This window comes from Peromyscus maniculatus, chromosome 16 (genome assembly GCF_049852395.1).
Source record: "Peromyscus maniculatus bairdii isolate BWxNUB_F1_BW_parent chromosome 16, HU_Pman_BW_mat_3.1, whole genome shotgun sequence".
Lineage (NCBI taxonomy): Eukaryota > Metazoa > Chordata > Mammalia > Rodentia > Cricetidae > Peromyscus > Peromyscus maniculatus.
In genome coordinates this window covers 13551837-13572826 of record NC_134867.1, presented here as the reverse complement: position 1 = coordinate 13572826, position 20990 = coordinate 13551837, and the positions used below count along the sequence as shown (strand labels likewise).

The window sequence follows — 20990 nt, the reverse complement described above, 5'->3', positions numbered from 1 at the left end:
GGTGTAGCACATGATAGAAACACTTAGAGCCTATTTTCAGTCTTGTCCATCTGTGCTGTAGAACAGTGTAGACACTGTTACATAATAGAGGAATTGTCAAGAAGGTGCAGTATTTAAACACGATTAATACAGTACCCATTATATTGCAAGGAAAGCACTCAGGATCATAAATTAGATGACCAGGCTCCTGGGACACAGAATTGAAGGATCGTAGGAGTCATGCATGACAAACAGAATTGAGGACTGGAGAACCTTTAGAATGACATTGCTCAAGCCACTATCTTTAAACGTTCCCTTAAGAGGCCTGATTAAATAAAAAACAGACTTTGCCAACAGCAGTGTCCACTTTAACACAAACCTGCATTTCCACTGACAACATGTGATTTATTCTTACCCAACATCTGAAACACGGCAACTGATTGTAAGCAAACAGAATTCTGTTCCATCTTAAAGTCAACTATTTCAGAGACTCAAAGTGACAGTGTGCCAAGAGATGTTAACCTCATATTTCTAAATAGATTTTTAATAAAACTTAACAAATTATAGGTTTTATATGTTTTAAATTAGAAGCTTAACCAGGCTTTGTATGGTATCTAGGCCTGTTTTCACTAAGTCTTTAAATAATAAAGTAAGCTCTGCTCTTCCCGCACATCTCAGATTGAACCCTCTCCCCCCAGGGCCTTCTCAAAGCTGAAGAGCACAGCTGGTCTCTGGCGGAGCTGGTCCACGCCGTGGTTCTGCTCACACACTACCACTCTCTCGCCTCCTTCACGTTTGGCTGCGGAATTAGTCCAGAAATTCACTGTGATGGTGGCCACACCTTCAGACCGCCTTCTGTCAGTAACTACTGCATCTGTGACATTACGAATGGCAATCACAGTGTGGATGAAATGCAAGTCAGCTCAGCAGGAAATATTTCGGTAAGTGTTACTGTGATTGTTATTTTTTTTCTCATCTGGCTTATTCAAAAACCTGTCAAGACCATAGAGATGTTGGGTCTTTTTTTGTTCTTGTTTTTTTTTGTTGTTGTTGTTGTTGTTTTTTCCAAGACAGGGTTTCTCTGTGTAGCTCTGGCTGTCTTGAAATTTGCCCTGTAGATCTACCTGCCTCTGCCTCCCAAGTGCTGGAACTAAAGGCATGTACCGCCATCACCTGGCTAGATCTAACTTTTAAGGCTGAATTTATTTCTACCTCCAATGCCCATTCACTAGTCTAGATGCTGAGGCCATGGTTCTCAGTGACCTCTTTGGTGGGGTCAAATGATCCTTTCACAGGGGTTGCCTAAGACCATCCTGCATATCAGATATTTATATTATGATTCATAACAGTAGCAAAATTACAGTTACAAAGTAGCAATGAAAATAATTTTATGGTTGGGGGTCACCACAACATGAGGAACTGCATTAAGGGTCACAGCATTAGGAAGGTTGAGAACCACTGCACTGCAGGATATATAAAACTATGGGCTCTTCTAGGGGGTTACACTTCAGTCATCTCAGGTCCATTAGCCAATGAGGACCAGTAACACGGAGTGTCCACAACTATGACATAGGGGAAGGCTTAAAATAGTGTGACCCTGATAGAGGATATCTCCTGGTGGTGTTTCTCCTCCTCCTCCTCCTCCTCCTTCTCCTCCTCCTCCTCCTCCTCCTCCTCCTCCTCCTCCTCCAGCAGAAGAAAAGGCTGGCTTCTTAATTGTTTGCTTTTAGGAAGTTAATTCAAATTTGATCTCCAAATTTTCCCTTTAAATTATTTTGTGTTTAATTTTGTACATATATCGACTCTAATGATAACAGCTGAATGTCAGTTTGTTTAAATGCTGTGGTATTTTGAATGAGAATGGCCCCCATAGGCTCATATATTTGAATGCTAGTTGGTGGAACTGTTTGGGAAGGATTAGGAGGTGTGGCATTAGGGTTGGCTTTGAGGTTTCAAAAGCCCATCATTCCCAGCAGCTCTCTCTGCCTACTGTCTGTGACTTGTGGTCTAAGTTCTAAGCCTGCCGGCTGTCGTGCTTCTTACCATGATGATAGTGGACTAAGTCTGAACTGTACACAAGCTCCCATTAAATAGTTTCTTCTATAAGCTGCTTTGGTCCTGGTGTCTCTTCACTGCAATAGAACATTAACTAAGACAGATATTTTCAGTTCTACCTTCTGTCTTCTGTTTTGTTATTCCTTTAAAACAAGTCACAACAATGTTTTTTTTTTAAGATTTACTTATTTTATCTATGTGAGTGCTCTAACTGCATGTATGACTTTACACCCAAAGAGGGCATCAGCGCCCACTGCAGATGGCTGGGAGCCACCATACAGTTGCTGGGGATTGAACTCAGGACCTCTGGAATAGCAGTCAGTACTCTTAACCACTGAGCTATTTCTCCAGCCCCATTTCTTTTCATTAAAAATTGTGTGTATGTGACTATGTGTGTCTCAGAGGACAACTTCGTGGAGGTGGTTCTCTCCTTTCCCCTTTAATGGGTTCCAGGGATCAAATTCTGGTCACTAAGTGTTCAGTGTAAGCACCTTTACCCACTGAACCATTTCAGTGGCCCACAAGTTGAAATTTTCTATAAGTAACTTTAATTCCTGTATACAGTGGGTCAGAGTTCCTCACATTCTTAATAAAAAGGCTTTATTTGTGCTTGAAAAGAAAAGTCACAGAACTAGCATTGTGGTCACCTGTACACCGTTAGCACAGGAACAGGCAGATAGTACGGGTGGACAGACTTCCTGGTTTATGTGTTTGATGCTGGGCAAGTTGTCAAGCCTCACTGAGCCTCCTCCTTTCATGGTTGCTGTAAAACATGAAGTTCTTGTGATGAGGTCTTAAATGCCCCTGAGGAACTAAGATGCCTACTTCAGTGTCTAGCATTTATCAGGTACTGAGACTAGCATTAGATACAGTGAATTAACATAAGAAATATCACTTCCAGGTTGACCACAGCACTATTCTGACAGGTCCCGAGACTATCCAGTGGGCTTCATGTGGCCCCCAGTTACTTACCAAAGCTGGGGAGTTTTAGGTGGGAGGTGAGAGCATGTGTCAGCTGCTAGGATACTGAGAGTTGGGGTCTTGCCTTTCCCTGGTCTTAGTGCCAGGGTAATGTAGAGTTTCTGGATTTTCTTGGTTGTTTTCTATTAATAACAGTAAAAAGTAGGGGGGTGGTAATTTTCTAATTCATCAGCTTCTTATACCCAGATTTTAATTTGGATCTTTTACAAAGTATAGTTTACACTGTTCACACTGTACAGTGAGCTGAGTGAAGGTATATAGTTTACAGTGATCACACTGGACAGTGAGGGGAGAGAAGGTGTGTAGTTTACATTGATCACACTGGACAGTGAGCTGAGTGAAGGTATATAGTTTACAGTGATCACACTGTACAGTGAGCTGAGAGAAGGTGTGTAGTTTACACTGATCACACTGGACAGTGAGGGGAGAGAAGGTGTGTAGTTTACACTGATCACACTGGACAGTGAGCTGAGAGAAGGTGTGTAGTTTACAGTGATCACACTGGACAGTGAGGGGAGAGAAGGTGTGTAGTTTACAGTGATCACACTGGACAGTGAGGGGAGAGAAGGTATATAGTTTACAGTGATCACACTGGACAGTGAGGGGAGAAAAGGTGTGTAGTTTACAGTGATCACACTGGACAGTGAGGGGAGAGAAGGTATGTAGTTTACACTGATCACACTGGACAGTGAGGGGAGAAAAGGTGTGTAGTTTACACTGATCACACTGGACAGTGAGGGGAGAAAAGGTGTGTAGTTTACAGTGATCACACTGGACAGTGAGGGGAGAGAAGGTATGTAGTTTACAGTGATCACACTGGACAGTGAGGGGAGAGAAGGTATATAGTTTACAGTGATCACACTGGACAGTGAGCTGAGAGAAGATGTGTAGTTCATTCTGATGGCACTGGACAGTGAGTGGATAGAACCTGTTCTTCAGGAACTATCATATATACAACTCTACTTTTAGATGCAAATGGTTTAAAAAGCAAATTTTTAAAAAAATTTCCTATACAGTATTAACATTTAATATTGAATTGCTGCCAGACATGGTAGGTGTACTTATAATCGCAGCACTTGAGAGTAAGGCAGGAAGACTGCAAATTTGTTTGCTTGTTTGAAACAAGGTCTCTTTATGTAGTTTTCTCTATCATGGAACTCACTGTGTGGAACAGGCTGGCCTTGAACTCATAGAAATCCAACTGCTTCTGCCTCCCTAGTGCTAGGATGAAAGACATGTGCTACCACACCCAGCTTGGGAGATTTCAAACTTGGGACCAGCCTACAGGTTGAATTCAAGGCTTTAGCTACATACTGAGACTCTTTCTCAGATGATGATGATGATGATGATGATGATGATGATGATGATGATGATGTGGTGATGATGATTTGTACTTCTTTTAAAGCATCCCAACTTTAGATGATTTAGTTTAGTAGCAAAAGAAACATACTTTGTTTTTCCTTTCCCTTTAAGAATTTTCAATATAATTTACCAAGAATTATCTTTCCTAAAAACAGTTAAAATGTGGGTAATTTCTCTTATCGAATTAGTGACTATAACGGAGACTAGTCTGAGCCAGGCTTGGTGATGCACATGTGTAATCCTAACACTGGGGAGGTAAAGGCAAGAGGGTCAGGCATTCAAGGACATCGTCAGCTACGGAGCAAGTTTGAGGCCGACTTGAGCTACATGAGACTTTATCTCAATTAAAAAAAAAAAAAAGAAGTGAAAATGGTATGTGTTGGAGTGTATCTTTTTGGGTCATTGTTTTGGGTTTGGCTATTGACCATATCTCAGGACCTGTGGAAGAGTATGTATCAGAAGAGCCTCCAGCATCATCATAGAAACACTTCCTACCATGGATTGCTAGAGAAAGAAAGGGCTTAGTATGAGATACTTTGGTTTAACTATACCATAATCTCTACCATATATCATGAAATATAAGTTTTTAAAATGCAGAATTATATTGACGGTACAACAATAGATTTGTTGTACAGTCTTACCTTTAGAGATGTTTTCATTCTGGAGGAGGCAGACTCTGGATCAGTATCATATAACTATTACACGTTTGATACGCTAAAGGAAAGAGCAGGGTGCTGGGTAAGAATGGCTGAGAATGGAAGTAAAGAGGTACCGTGCTCAAAGTACGTGAGCTAACATCTGAAGAATAGATGAGGAAGTCAGGAAACAGTGAAAGATTTTGAGGTCTCACCACATTCGTGGGCATTGGGGATATAGCTCAGTTGGTAGAGTGCTTACCCAGCATGCAAAAATGCACACCTGTAATCTCAGACCTCAGGAAGTGATCCAAGGCTCACAGTCACCCTCAGCCTCCCCACCTAGTTAGAGGCCACCTGGTCTACGTGAGACCCTGGATCTCAAATAAGCAACAGCAGGAATGTTCTCGGCAAAATATATGGAATTTATGGAGGGGAAAACATTTTTTACTTGAACATTTGTATTTGAGATGTTAGGACTTCTTTCCTGAAATGTGTCTTGCATAGATTTGATCCAGGGTTAGAGTGAAGGTGCAGTCTGGTTCCCGCAGTGTGAATCAGTTCTCTGGCCGCCCTGTAGCTGAGAAGCTGTTGTAGTCATCCCAGCAAGGAACAGCTGCTAGCCCCAGCCACAGAGCCATGTGAGGACATGTCTCATTTTAATTGGTAAACGGTATAAATAGAACAATTACTATTTTAAAAATGATAGACATGCTGACTGTATGTACTCTGTGTATCTTGTTTACCTGAGCAAGTAGAAGCTGCTAATTTTTAAATACTCAATTTCCAATTTTGCTTTAAATTAACAGTGTTAAATTTTAATCTTTAAAACAGTATAAGTAGTGATTACATTATTATTTTTAAGGTTAAAAAGCATTATAATTTATTGAAATATTTTTCTCTTAAATCAAATTTAAATATTTCTATAACCCATAGACTAAAGAAAACTTATTTTTCCTATATTCTGGTAAGATAAAGATTTTTATGGGACAGACTTGATGCAAATCTTAAGTTTCATTCTGGGCCTGTGCTGTGTCACATCCACTGCTCTCTCTTCAGGTCAGTGAGTCCTTCTTTGAGGTCGAAGCCCTCATGGAAAAGATGAGGCAGTTACAGGAGTGTCGAGATGAGGAGGAGGCGAGCCAGGAGGAGATGGCGTCACGGTTTGAGATGGAAAAGAATGAGAGCATGCTCGTCTTCTCTTCAGGTAAGGACAGCTGGAGGATGGTCCATGTAGTTTCTCCTACAAGCCCAAATTTTCTTCCCCCTGACCCTAGACAGGGTTCTCTGTGCAGCCCTGGCTGTCTTGGAACTCACTCTGTAGACCAGGCTGGCCTTACACTCACAGATCCACCTGCCTCCCACGGGCTGGGATTAAAGTCATGTGCCTCCACCACTGGCTCAAGCCCAAATTTTTTATTTAGAGAATTTCGATATATTTTTAAAGGCATACCCAAATGTCTCCTTTCGGGAAGGCTACTGCATAGATTTCCCCCTTACAAATACATTTTTAAGGAAGTCAACTGAGAAAGGGGAGGAAGGGCAGCAAGCACTGGAGGAAGGGTGGCACATGTCCCAATGGGGTGTTCTTAACCTAGAACCCATGCCCTTGAGACCTTAAAATGTGTGAGTTAGAGAAGACAGATGGGAGAGAAGGTCAATCAGAGGAAATGAAAGCCACGCAGAAGTCTATGCATGCTTATTTTATTACAGAGAGTCGTGTTACTGCATTCTGTTTTGTGGTGAGCTACTTGTTTATACTGAGACTTTATTGTGGGGTGAGGGTGTACTTGGTAGACTGTTCAGCATACCCAGAGCCCTGGGTTCCACCCCCAGCACCACGTAAGTCAGTCATGTGACACACGCCTCTAATCTCAGCACTCAGGAGACAGAGGCAAGTAGGTAGAGAATTCAGGGTCATCCTCACCTACATGGATGATAGGAGAGACTGTTGGTTCATAGTTGTTATATAGTGTAACAAATGGTTTATCTCACATGTATTTGTGATGGGTAAAATGAATTAGTATCTTGTTTTCAAAAGCTTTTAAAAGACTTCCTTTTCTTTAAAACAAAATCATTTCAGATGATGATGAAGTTACACCAGCAAGAGACATATCTCGGCACTTTGAGGATACTAGTTATGGCTATAAGGATTTCTCTAGACATGGAATGCATGTTCCAACATTTCGTGTCCAGGTAAAGTTGTCATTTGTATAATATAATTGTTTAGAAACCTCTCACTGTAATGCCGTGTGAAAAATGCCCCTGGACTTGAGAAGTGTGTTCAGTGCTTAGCAAGTCACATCTCCAGAGTGGCAGCTCTCTGGTGCCAAAGGGAAGTTGAGAATTAGTAATTAGCAACACTTACAGATGATCTGTTCTGCACCCTGCATTTTGTCAAGTTTTCAGTTCAAAAACAGAATCATGCTCTAGCTTAATTTATGTCGTAAGTTTATTGTTTAGTATTTAAGTAAACATTAAACTTGCCCACTTATCCCTTACAGGCCAATGTTAAGTAACAACTTTTTTATTAGAGTTATGAAACTAGTTGACTATTGAGACTTTTTTGCTTCTATGCCCTCACCCAAACTAAAATATTATTTTAAAGGTCAAAATTTAGGCACAAGGAGGAGTTGAGCTGTAGTGAAAATTGATAAATTCAGAATTGAAAGGGTTATTGTGTACTAAAGAGAGGGATTAGAATGTGAAGGATGTGGGCTAAAAAACAAAGGGCAGCTGAGAGTGCAGCTCAGTGTGGGATGTACCTAGGGTGTACCACAGAGCAGGGCTTACAGCCTGAGTAAAAGAGAGTTGGGAATAATTTAGTCTCCGCCGAGCTGTCCTCTGAAGGCTACAAAGAGACTGAACACTGAGAGTTGAGAACAAAGCTTCCTGCTGCCATCAGTGGGAAAAGGTTTAACCTGGTGAGGATGCCCTAAATGCTAACTCAGTTTACAGTAGGTTGTGGGCAGTGACCAAGAGTTACGGCATCATGTCAAAAGAGATGTTCTGGGGAAGTAAGGAGCAAGGTAGAAGTAGGGACTTATGAGTTGTTTGAAGAATCGAGTTGTTTGGGGGTATCAAGGAGACTTTCTATAGGGAAGGAATTAGAAGATTTGGTTAATAGGGGGTGAGAATCAGGTGGGCGAGAGGATGGGGGGTGAGTGATGGATATACTGAGCCGGATTTCTTTCCATTTTTGTTTTGTTGTAGCATAGTCTCCCTGCTTTATCTTTCCAAGTATTCAGATAATAGGCATTAACTACCATAGCTGGCTTGAAGTCACAAAACTCGAGGAACATTTAAATGTCTGCAGTCATGGAACAAAGGAGAGGAGTCTGTGTTACCTCTGGAGGCTAGGTGGAAAGCTGAAGAGAGCTGGAAATCTATGGCTCCCTTGGTTCTTAAACCTGACCAAATTACAATTCATAAGCTCTCTCGTGTTGCAGTATAGAAATTGAGAGTGAACTGCAGCTCAAAGGAAACTGAGTTCAAAGCTGGCGAACCAGTTCCAGCCGCCAGTGACCTCATAGACTGCAGCACGGTGGACTCATAGTGGGTTTTCCTGTTTTAAGTATTCGTAATTCCTGTCTTCTCTGTTTTTAGGACTACTGCTGGGAAGACCACGGTTATTCTCTGGTGAATCGTCTTTATCCAGATGTGGGACAGTTAATTGATGAGAAATTTCATATTGCTTACAATCTTACTTACAATACAATGGCAATGCACAAAGATGTCGATACCTCAATGCTCAGACGGGCTATCTGGAACTATATTCACTGCATGTTTGGAATACGGTTAGTCTGCCTACTTATGCTTTAAAGACATTTCCTTTACACGGAAGATTAGGGTGCCTACAGTGCGCGCAGACACACACACACACACACACACACACACACACACACACACGTACATACATACGTACTCAACTAAGTTTATAGTTGCCATGCATCACAGAAGCACAGCTTGGGCTCTCCCGTCTCTCTCAGCTGGACAGGTGAGGATTTGACAAGTGACAGCTGAGCTCAGGAAGGAAGAGCCAGCTGTGGTCCTAGCACATACAGGAAGCAGAGTTGGTCACTGAGCATCTCTTTGTGTCATCTCTGTCTCCTGGCATTCCTAGTTCTTGGAATTCAGTCCCTTTGAGGAGTGCCCACTCCTGTGCTCCTTGGAACTCTCTCAGTCCTGTTAGGTTTCTACCATGCTGTGTTCTCTAGAACATAGAAACATATACTACCTTCTTATGTACAAATTCCACACTGCATGGCTTTCTGCGTGGTATATTTAACCGATAAATAGGCTTTCTCATATATGATACCATGTATCAGAGACCTACAAGCTCTCTTTAATTTACACTGCTCAGGCCTTTAAAGTATATCCAACCAGTTTTAAACTAACTTCTACTAATCAGTGCCCAGACTATGACTTCGGCCTCCTTGGATGGTTTTAGGACCAACTTTGCCCAGAACTTTCTCCCTTTTCCACTGAAAACACAATACCTTGCATGCCTGTCTGATCTGAAACCCAGGATTTAGTGGTTGGAACAGACATTGCTGCATGAAGGCCTCTCAGCCTCTCCTAAAGGTGACACCATGAGATTCTAAGAGACCAGCCAGCCCTCCTGCCCCACCCATCACTGACTTTTTCCTCATCTGATCCCAGAAACTTTTACACAAGTAAATTACCATCTTAGGTGTGTAACACTACCAGTAACAAACAAATTCTTAATTTCAGCAGTCATCTATGCTCTTTCCAGAGTTGGTTTCAACATGGTTGTGTGTTGGTGATTGTGAATATGGTGATTGTGGTTGCTTGGTACCCAGTGCTGGAGTGTTAGTTCTCTCAACTATGGAATGGTCTGCTCGGGCACCGGAACTGTCTCTTCTTCCTGACTTCTTCCTTGATGCTTTTCATCCTACCCCATTTAAACGTTATAACGCTGCATCATTTCTGGGACTAGCTGCCCACACAGTGAGGAGAAAAGGATGTGTTTACGTCTGTCTGTGCTGCACACAGAAAAGAGACTGCACACTGACAGTAGTCCATCCTTATGTCTTTGAACAGATACGACGACTATGACTATGGCGAAATTAACCAGCTATTGGATCGTAGCTTTAAAGTTTATATCAAAACTGTTGTCTGCACTCCTGAAAAGGTTACCAAAAGAATGTATGATAGCTTCTGGAGGCAGTTCAAGCACTCTGAGAAGGTATATGTTCGTGGTGGCTGGCTTACCCTGTAATTTGCAGTGATTATTACTCTCCTTCCCATAATCTAGTGGCTCTCAAACCCCATCCAGCATCTCTACAGCCTGAAAAACATCATTCCAGAACATCTGTCTCAGGAACCCCTTGAGAGGCCTATCTCATGAGAAGTGCAGTAGACAAGTGGGCTGGTCAGTCCTCAGGGAACCAGTATAGCTGTCTCCACCTAAGACCATTTGGCAAGATCTTTTTAACAAGTGGACATAGGCAGAAATGGGTTCTCTTTGAAGCATCTTTCTAGAAATTGATGGTTTGGCAGAAAATTCTAGAAGTCTGACAAGGCAGTGCCTAGATTTTCTGAACTATAACAGATATCTAGAAGACATGCAGTGGCATGTAAATAGAATAATAAGACATTTATCCCAGAAGAAGTCTGAACTTATGTTGACAGATGAAGACTTCAGTTCTTCGGTAGCACATAGAATATGCAGTTGGCCCTTTAGTCATATTTCTGCATCCATAGATTGAGCCAGCTGAGGATCACAAATACAATATTGAGGGACAAAGAACTATACTTATTTGGGACATTTTTTTAACTGAATGCACTGAGAATTGTGGTGTTCATAATCTGTTCTTACATAATGCTGTGTTTTATCCTCAGGTTCATGTTAATCTGCTTCTTATAGAAGCTAGGATGCAAGCGGAACTCCTGTATGCTCTGAGAGCCATTACCCGCTATATGACTTGATGCCTCTCCTTAAAGAGGATCCTGGAATGAACAGCAAGTGTAGTCTACAAGGGGGTGGAACCAAGCCCCAGGACCAAGGGTAGATAAAAGAATTCAGAAATCCGTTGTGCCATGATTCCTTTAGTGTCTGCTCCTTTACTGTGGGACACCACTGCTTGTCTAGCAGGGGGTGCTTGGCAGCTTCAGTGTTATAGCTGTGAAGAAAGGCTGCTGGTCACAGTGTTTGCTTTTTGACAGTCCAGGATGCTGGGTACTTGTTTCAATACAGCAACTAGTAATTCCCCAAATCCTGTTGCTCTGATGTAGTAAGACAACAAGAATTGGAGTATGTAAAGACTGGGACTTGGGTACTGAGTTTATACATAAGGAGTCTAGCAGCTCTGGGTGCTGCTGTGGCTGGGGGTGAGTGTGTGGCTGCTCCACCTAAGCTACTAGTGATTAAAGTGAGCGCTGCTGCTCCCTGAGCCTACCTACATACCTTGTGTGGTTTTCAGTTCAACCTGTACACGTTCTCTTTTTCTCGCATCTAAAAAAGCATAGACTTATTACTCACAGCTCAGCAAAGACCATGTCGATGTCGATGGTAACAGTTTGTTTCTTTCGTTATAGTTTTTAAAATTCAGTTATTGGATAATATCACAGTGGCATTCTTAAAAGGTTTTCTCCAAAGAACAATCTTATAATGAAAGTGTGTGGATTGTTTAAAAAAAAAACAACAGGCTGTCTTTTGATGCTGTTTCCCAAGATTTTCTGACACTGGAGGGCAGCTGTCTTGTGCAGAAATCGTGGAAAATATTGCTGCAAACTGCTGCACAGCCCCAGGTGCATCCTGCCCCATGTGCTCCTGTTGACCTCGTGACCCTGACTTTGAAGGTTGTGCAGCTCCTTACAGAATAAAGCTGGAAAATATTTTAGTGAGGTTGTCAAATTTGTATCTTGATTTACAAAATGCTAACTTTGAGATACAAACATTGAAAAAATGTATTAAGTACTTTGTATTCTGGAACCGTGAATTGCTTTTGAAGTCTGTCAGTATTATTGGTATTTTTCAATAAAGAATAATTTTCTGCAATTTGCTGTCTTGATTTCATAAAGTCATACTTTAGCCTCACAATTAGTAACAGAGTCTGAGTTTCATTTCTGAACCAAGGAGAGTCACACTTAAACTGGAATCAGATAAGTGACCAGTGTTAAATGGCAAAACCAGTTTTGAAGCCTAGAGACTTAGAGAGCCCAGCAGTAGGGGAATGAAACAGTATGATATGCACTTGCCTTCAAGGATGTTATTTTAGGCCATCTTTCATCACTATAGCTCAATACATGGAACCAGATATGCTAAAAGAAAAAAAGTTTCTTTTGGCTCATGATTCTGAGTGCTTGGAAGACCAAGACTGGACAGCCACATCTGGTCAGAACCTCATGCTACTGCAGCTCATGATGGAAAAGCAGAAGAGAAATGAGAGCTGAGTTCTCATGATCATGAACCTATTCCTGTATGAAAAGTAGTCACCCATTCCCAGGAACCAAACACTTCCTCCTAGGCCCCACAGCCCAACCCTAGAACTTCTGGAGGATACCCTCAACTATAGCAGATGTACACCCATGTAAGAAATTCCCTTCAAATAGGTCTGCTTAAATAACTGTGGGGGGCCGGGGGGGGGGCGGTAGTGATGCATCCCTGTGATCCCAGCACTTGGGAGATGGAACCAGGCAAATCAAGAGTTCAAGGTCATCCTCTGCTATGTAGGAGTGCAACTACAGCTGCTGTCTCAACAAGAAAGAAAGGATGTCAACCTTTAGTATCCACATGGTCCTCCCTTGTATCTGCATGTGCCTCTGCCAGCTGCGCCTGGCCAGTGACTGCACGACAATTCCCACTCACTCCCTTTACTGCTCCTGTCTGTTGTCTTTATTTGCAAGCTGTCTCGAAAACAAAAGGTTTTTAGTAGCAGTTCTCAGTCCATGAAGCTTATTGTCATGCGGAAATAGGACAGAAATTGATCACTTAGTGAGTCAAAGTGTGTGTAGTCAAAGTCATGAAAAGAAGGCGTGTAACACGATTTGCCAAATGGTCTTATTAATAGAAAACCTGGAGCCAAATATTGGGGCAAAAGCTGAAAGATCAGAGAAGCAGAGCAAGCCAGCCACAAGTTCTTACCTCTATGAAATCCTCAGTCTAAAGAAAAAGAGTTCCTGTTTCCTCATGTCTTATGTACCTTTCTGTGTCCTGCCATATTATTTTCTGGGATTGAAGGCATGTGTCACCACTGCTTGGTTCTGTTCCTCTCATGTAGCCCAGTGTGGCCTTGAACTCATAGAGATCCAGACGGATCTCTGTCTCCTGAGTGATAGGATTAAAGGTGTGTGCCACCACTGCCTGACCTCTATGTGGCTGGCTCTGTCCTCTGGTCCCCAGGCAAGCTTTATTGGGGGGCATGCAATATATCACCACAAAAGGGTATTTAGTAAAACATATTTCAAAGCTTCCTGAAAACTAAAAATGAAAACATTTCTAATGTTTCTGTATAATTTTTTTCAAGTTTCCAAAATAACTGGGAAAAGCAGCATGCTCTAAGGACTATCAAAACCCCTCCTTCACCAGAAGGATTTTTTTTTTTTTTTTTAAGATTCTTGGATGAGGTTCTAGGGTTCAGTTTTTTAAATCTGACTTTTTGATAAAATTAGAGGATTTGTTTTCCCAGTACTTGAGAATTGAACCCAGGGCTCACACATGGTGGGCAAGCTCATAGGAGGGACTTCATTAGGCCAAGCTTGTTAAGGATATCAAACTATGAATCTGGATGGACCCAAACATCCCGAGCTTACCATGTTTAGGTTTAACTTCATATATAATGTAGTGACACTTTAAACCCAAGAACAAATCTAATAATTTAGCTATTCAGAATAAATTTTGATAGAGTCCATGCGCTAATAAATAAAACTTACTGGGGAAGTATATTTTCCATTAAGATTCTATTTCATAAAGTCTGTTGGCATTTTTGTGTAGTGTGTGTGGACAAGGAACAGCCAAAGGCCACAGTCTGACAGCAGAATCAACAGGGCGCTCTGTTGTGGGGCTCCATGTTTTCATGATCCACCCTTGAAGTAGGCTCTCACTCCTGAGCCCAGGTGACCCCCTGCCTCTATGCCTTGCACCCTGTGATAGCAGGCATGCGTCACCCCCGTCCCCCAGGCAGGAGACTAAGTTAAGGACAGCAATGCATAGAGAAGAGCCGTTTGTGAGAACACTGGTTGGGAGCCAGTGCAGCATGAATGGAGGAAAACCTCCAGAGCCTGCTGCTCAGGACAGAAAACGTCCAGCCTCTGCCCACCTCGGCGACTCAATCCTCATGTCTCGTTTGACTCAACACTGGTGGGGCTGGCTAGCATTGATCAGAGCAGTGGTTCTCACCCTTCCTAATGCTGTGACCCTTCAATCCTCATGTTGTGGTGACTCCCAGCCATACAATTATTTCGTTGCTACTTCAGAATTGAACTGAATTGAATTGAATTGTATTGAATCATAACTATCTGATATGCAGGATATGTGCCCCCCCCACACACACCGAAGGGGTCACGACCCAAATGTTGAGAAGCTTCTGAAGCTGCTGAAAACAGGTGAGAGCCAGTGCACTAGAAGAGCACAAGGAATGCAGTTCTGTAGGCAGGTAGCTGGACAGCCTGACAGTGCCAAGGAGGAGCTGGGAAAGTGCTCCTGAACAGAGGAGAGCTTCAGAGGGAATGCAAACAATTCTAAGAGCCACATATACTGGGACACGTTCTGGGGGCTTGACAGATTCCAGAGCCTCCAGCCAGGCTGACTAATGGAGATCTTCTGCACAAAGCCAGTCTATAAACAGTGTGAGAGAGGTCATGTGAGAGCCAAAGTTACATTTTAAGTTTTAATGACCATGCCTTAGAGATCCATGAAACAAAAATGCCTCCAATCTGCAAGGCTCTTGTCCAAGGACAGATAGTTCCTGAAATGCTGAAGGCTATTGTTTATGGGAGATAAGAAGTCACATGTTTTCACTCCCCTAAACAAGTTTGTTTGACCCATCTGCACTGATGTGCTTGATCGCATGTGAGCAGGAGGTTCACAGGCAGGAAATACGTCAGGATGTATGCTTGCCCCTGATTGCATGTAGGCTGGAGGTACATCAGGATGTGTGCTTGCCCCTGATTGGATGTAGGCTGGAGGTACATCAGGATGTGTGCTTGCCCCTGATTTGACCTGATGGGAAATACTTAAGCTGCTGTAAACCCTGATTTGGGGGCATTTTCTGGAAACCCAGAGATGGACCTGACCAGTACTTAATTAAAGGTTGCTTCAATTTTGACTTTAAACTGTGGTAGTGATCTTATTCTCCATTGATGGGATTAACAGTGGCCTTTTTATCAAAGGCTTCAATTTCAACAAAAACCTACAAGGCATACAGAGGACTAGAGAACCATGTGTCAATCAAAGAAACATCTTCAAAATCCTAAAGAAAGAGTTTTTAGGCTGGGCATGTTGAGGCTCACCTTTTATCCTAGCACTTGGGAGGCAGAAGAAAGCAGATCTCTGTAAAGCCTGCCTGGTCTATAGAGCAAGTTCCAGGTCAACCAGAGCTACAGAGTGAGACCTGGTCTTAAAAAGAAAGAAATATAGTTCTGTGTCAGGTAAGGAAATTCCTCATCAGGAACTTAAATGTAAAGTAGACATAGACAGCTATGGAAAATTATTTAAATGTCAACAGAGAAAAACTGCACAAAAGAACCAAACAAATCTGGAGCTGGAAAGTACCAAATTTTATGAAAAGTTTAGCAGTATACGCCTGTAATCCCACTGCTTGGGGGTGATGCAGGAGCACCCTGAGTAAGTTTGAGGCCAGCATGAGGCCCAGAACAAAACAATACCTGGAAGGAAGTGGAAAATTCCCAAGAGGGATTCAATAGCAGACTTCATCGGACAGGTGAGAACTGCTTGCTGACTATGAAGAACAGGTCATTTGACACCAGGTCAGAGGAGCAAAATCATAACAAAAAATGAAGGGCTTAAAGGATATCTGAGCACCATGCCGCCAGCACACACGTGAGAAGTCTGAGATGTGAAACAAAAGGACCACTATTCAGAGTCAAAAATGCTTGTTTGCTAGGTTTGGTGGTACCAAGGGCCCCCATCATACTAGACAATCACTCTGCCTCTGAGCTACATCCCCCGATCCTCAGTTAGTCTTTTTTACTCCAAACATGCCAAATTTGAGGAATGGAATAGATACAGTAATTCAAGAGGCTCAGTGAACTACATGTAGGTTAAAGTCACAGACCTAGTAAGGAAGCAGAGGACTTGAAGACCACTGTATAATAAAACTATTGGGAGTTCAAAACAGAAGCCTAGAAGCAGTGAGAGGAAATCACCAGCCCTCCAAAGGAACCCTTCTTCTGGAAGAAGAACCATCGGATTCTTCAATACAAGGCCACACAAAAGCAAAGTTCGCCAGTAAATGGAAACATGAACAAATACAGTAACTTGAATTATGTAATTCTGCTGCTTAAACTCATTAATTCTGATATAGAGTCCAAAAATGACAAATGCATGAAAATAACTGGAAATTTATATAAATGGGTATAAAAGATGTAGTGTGTAAATGGAGGTACATTTGGGGCTAGAAAGGCATAGTTTTTGTATGTTAAAGTTGTTACCAGTTAAAAGTAGATTGTTACACTATTACAGTGTTTTGTATGTTTCCCACAGCAACCATACAGAAAATGTCTAGAATATATACAGAAGGAAATGAACAAATACTAAAAGCATGTCACAAAGACAAAATTAAAAACATAAAGGGAGAGAGACAATGAGGACCAAAGGGCTACAAGATATATAGAAGACTGTTGGCCATAGTAAGTCCTTTCCCGCCCATAATTATGTTAACTGTAAATGGATCCATAGACACAGACTGGCCAAATGGATTTTTTTAAAAGTATCTATGTGTTAACTATGAGGGACTATCTTTGTATCTAAGGGTGCACATATTAATATTCCTTGCAAATGGAAGCCAGAGTACAGAGGTTATACCAATACCAGGCAAAATAGGTGTTAGTCAAAAACTGTCCCCAGAGTGAAATGAGACTTGTTATATCATTACCTAACCACAGTAGGGTCAAGTCAACAGAAAGATTCAATAATTATAAACATGTACACAACCAGCTATCAGAGCTCGAAAACATGCAAAACACGGACGGAACTCAAGGACAGTAGGACGGCAGCAGTACATGACACGAACAACCCACTTTCAACACCGAGGACAACACCGGACCAAAGGCCAATGAGCAGCGAAAGGGCTTGAACGGAACAGGAGGTCCCGACACATCTACAGGACACTCCATCCAGCTACAACAGAACCTGCTCTCTTACACACATACACACACACACACACACACACACACACACACACACACACACACACACACACACGGGACGTTCCCCGGGACAGACCGAGTTAGGCCACCCACAGACAAGGTAGACAGCCGATAGTGTGTATTTGGATGACAGTGGGATGAAGCTAGAAATCCACGGCAGAAGGAAAGTGGGAAAATCCACAAAGATGTAAAAACTAAACACACCGTGTTGAATAACAGCTCCCAAAAGAAATCAAAGGAAACTTGGAAACATCTCTTTTCAAAAGGAAATGAAAACATGTTGTACCTAAACCTACCGGATGCAGTGAAAGCAGTCCTAAGAGTGGAAGCTTAAGCTATATTTAAAGGGAGCCACACTGAGGGAGGGGAACAAGGTCGATAAAACACCAAAAGGACCCCAGGAAGAGCCTGAGGAGGAACCGAACTGGCCACACAAGCCTTAGACTTTCCAGCCTACGTGAGGAATACACGTCCGTGGTCAACCCCGTCAAACTATGGTATTTCTGTTATTATAGTCTGAATTAAGACACCACGTCTTAGTACATATAAAAACAATTAAACAAGACATCAAAGCAACATTTGTGCAGCCATGTTCACAGAGCCATCCTTCCAACAGCCATGGTTTAGAAGCGGTACAGATGTCCACCACTGGGTGGATAGACAAAATGTGATATATACATGGAAGTACAGAGGGGTGTGTGTGTGTGTGTGTGTGTGTGTGTGTGTGTGTGTGTGTGTGTGTGTGTACAATAGAATATGACTGAGCCTTAAAAGAAAGGGAAGTCTGTCGCTTGCTGCAACAGATGAACCTTGCAGACACTATACTAAACCAAATGAGCCAGCCACAAAAGACAAACACCATACAGTACCATTTGTATGAGACTATCTAAGGTGACCAAACTGTTGAATCAGAAAGGGGAGGGCAGGAGAGGAGGTATGGAAATTGATGGGTAAAAAGTCTCAGCTTACCCATTAAAACCCAGCATGGGTTTCTGGAGACCTGCTGCAGAACAAGGTGACTTTCCTTCATATTTCTGAAGTACAGACTTCCAAGTGCTGTCATGCGGCTGTCAGCTGGAAGGTTCTGTGTGTGTGTGCATCATGAAAGTAGAAATAAAACTGCCCAGAGCAGTGGCTCTCAGCCTTCCTAATGATGTGACCCTTTAATACAGGTCCTCATGTTGTGGTAATTCCAACCATAAAATTATTTTTGTTGCTACTTCATAACTATAATTTTTCTACTGTTATGAATTGTAATGCAAATATCTGATATGCAAGATATCTGATATGTGACCCCATGAAAGGGTCGGTCAACCCCAAAGGGGTCATGACCCACAGGTTGAGAACTGCTGGTCTAGGGAGACAAGGGAGACTAATGGGAGAGAAGAGGGGTGAGAAGAGGAGGAAGGGGCACTGGGGGGGAATATGTCCAACATACAATACAGACATATATGGAAACTTAAAAAAAAAAAAAAAGAGGGGGCTGGAGAGATGGTTCTCCATCTCTTAAGAGCCAGTTCAGAGCATTGGCTGCTCTTCTAGAGGACCTGAGTTTGATCGGCAGCACCCACATGGTGGCTCACAACCATCTGTAACTCCAGTTTCAGGGAATCCAGGGGACCCAATGTCTTCTCCTGGCCCCCACAGGCACCAGGCATGCAAGTGGTATGCAGACGTACCTACATGCAAAACACCCCGACACATTAACTTAAAAAAAAATGAAAAGAATGGAAGATTTCATGTTTTTAGTTGCCCACACACACACCCAAAACCCTCACACTTGCAAATAGGTAGTGGTAAAGGGCCTGGCCTACCTGAGTCTCAGGGGGAAGCATTTGGTGTGGAGAGAATGGGATTCCACCATGAGCCGGTAGTTATAAATACTGAGGGAGGACTACGTTTTGAGTGGGGAAGAACATGTAGCTAGCTTGCTGTGGATAAAACAGATCTCCACCCTTAGTGTTTGAAGAGATCAGGCCCTGGAGCTTACACGGACTCCATCTGTTAGGCTGGACCTACTTGCAGGTTTGGATGGATTACAACTGGCCCTTGTAAACTCTATCTGCTTCTGGAAATGTAGAATGTTCTAAGGAGCCTTCAGCAACCCATTCAGTCCAGGATGCCTGCCAAAGGGAGCCCACAAAAGCTTCCTAGTGAGATTGGAGCTTGCTTTACACAGCAGGGCTGCATTAGGGGATGGCTGGATCACATGCATGGTCACCAGGTGTCTGGGATGGTCTGCATTTGGCTGTGCTGGGGGAGGTCTTTTGTTCCACCCCTTGGCATTTCTTTAAAAGCCCTTTAAACTGGGCAGTGGTAGCACGTGCCTTTAATCCCAGCACTCAGGAGGCAGAGGCAGGCAGATCTTTGTGAGTTCAAGGCCAGCCTGGTCTCCAAAGCGAATTCCAGGAAAGGCGCAAAGCTACACAGAGAAACCCTGTCTCGAAAAAAGAAGAAAAAGAAAGAAAGAAAAAAGCCCTTTAGTACAATTAAGAGCTTGAAGCAGGGACGCCTTTAATCCTAGCACTTGGGGAAGGAGCCGTCTCTGTGGGATGTGACCAGAATGGACAAGAACATTCTGCCGGAGGCCAACCCAGGGCCCAGCTGCCAATCCTGCGAAACCCAACAACTTGGAGGTGCTGGTGAAATTGCCCTACTGGTCAACCTGCTCAGCTGAGATCCATTCAGAAGAGGTTTCAGAAGCCTACAGTCTGCAGTTTGAGGAAACAAGATCAACTAAGTGAGCAAGAGAAGGAGCCACCCAGCCACCGGACCAGATCACCAGAATCATAAGCCCACCCTACATTGACTGGGAACAGGTAAGGCCCCATCTCCGGTCTGGCAGACCAGGTCTCTAGACCCTAAATCCCAGCCATCGGAGCCCCAGGGACCAGACAGCTTCCTTTCCCTACAAACACACACACACACACACACACACACACACACACACACACACACACAAAACCAGCCCCTGTGAATCCAACAACCACCGGAGCTATAAACCCACCCTGCACCAATTGGGAACAGCTGCTCCCTGAGACAGAACCCACTAACACTGATTGAACTAAGCTGCTCCCGGAGAAACAGAGCCCAACAGCACCGATTCGACCAAGAACTCCTAGTGGACCAAGACTCTCAATTAGAACAAGAGAGGCACCTTCAGACACAGACACCACCTGCACTGAGCAGAGGAAGAGATGAGTAGACGCCCGTGCAAAAATACAGGCAACAACATAAAGACCAATATGACACCAGAACCTAGCAATTCTACACCTGCAAGACCTGAACATACCAAGGCAGAAGAAACAATCTTAAAAATAACTTTAAGAAGATGATAGAGGCCCTTAAAGAGGAAATGAAAAACTCCCTTAAAGAGGAAATATAAAATTCCCTTAAAGAAATGAAAGAAAAAACAAACAAAAAATTGGAAGAAATCAAAGAAAGCCAAGAAAAAGTAATTAAACAGATGAAGGAAACAGTTCAAGATTTGAAAATTGAAATTGAGACAATAAAGAAGACACAAACTGAGAGATGCTGGAAATAGAAATTCTGACTAAACGATCAGGAACTACAGATGCAAGCATAACCAACCGAATGCAGGAGATGGAACAGAGAATCTCTGAC

At 42.8% G+C, this 20990-nt stretch overlaps 1 protein-coding gene across 2 annotated transcripts in view; it reads left to right on the top strand.

The window, feature by feature from the left end:
- The window catches only part of Sesn1 (sestrin 1), a 96109-nt gene extending 84429 nt beyond the window's left edge, over positions 1-11680 (top strand). For both annotated transcript variants that reach the window (XM_006982771.4, XM_076552392.1), the window contains exons 5-10: positions 678-920; positions 6072-6219; positions 7096-7208; positions 8619-8809; positions 10077-10221; positions 10878-11680. In XM_006982771.4, coding sequence (XP_006982833.1) covers positions 678-920; positions 6072-6219; positions 7096-7208; positions 8619-8809; positions 10077-10221; positions 10878-10964 — 927 coding nt within the window. In that variant the 3' untranslated portion in view covers positions 10965-11680. The remainder of the gene's footprint in view (positions 1-677; positions 921-6071; positions 6220-7095; positions 7209-8618; positions 8810-10076; positions 10222-10877) is intronic.
- The last annotated feature ends 9310 nt before the right edge of the window (positions 11681-20990 follow it).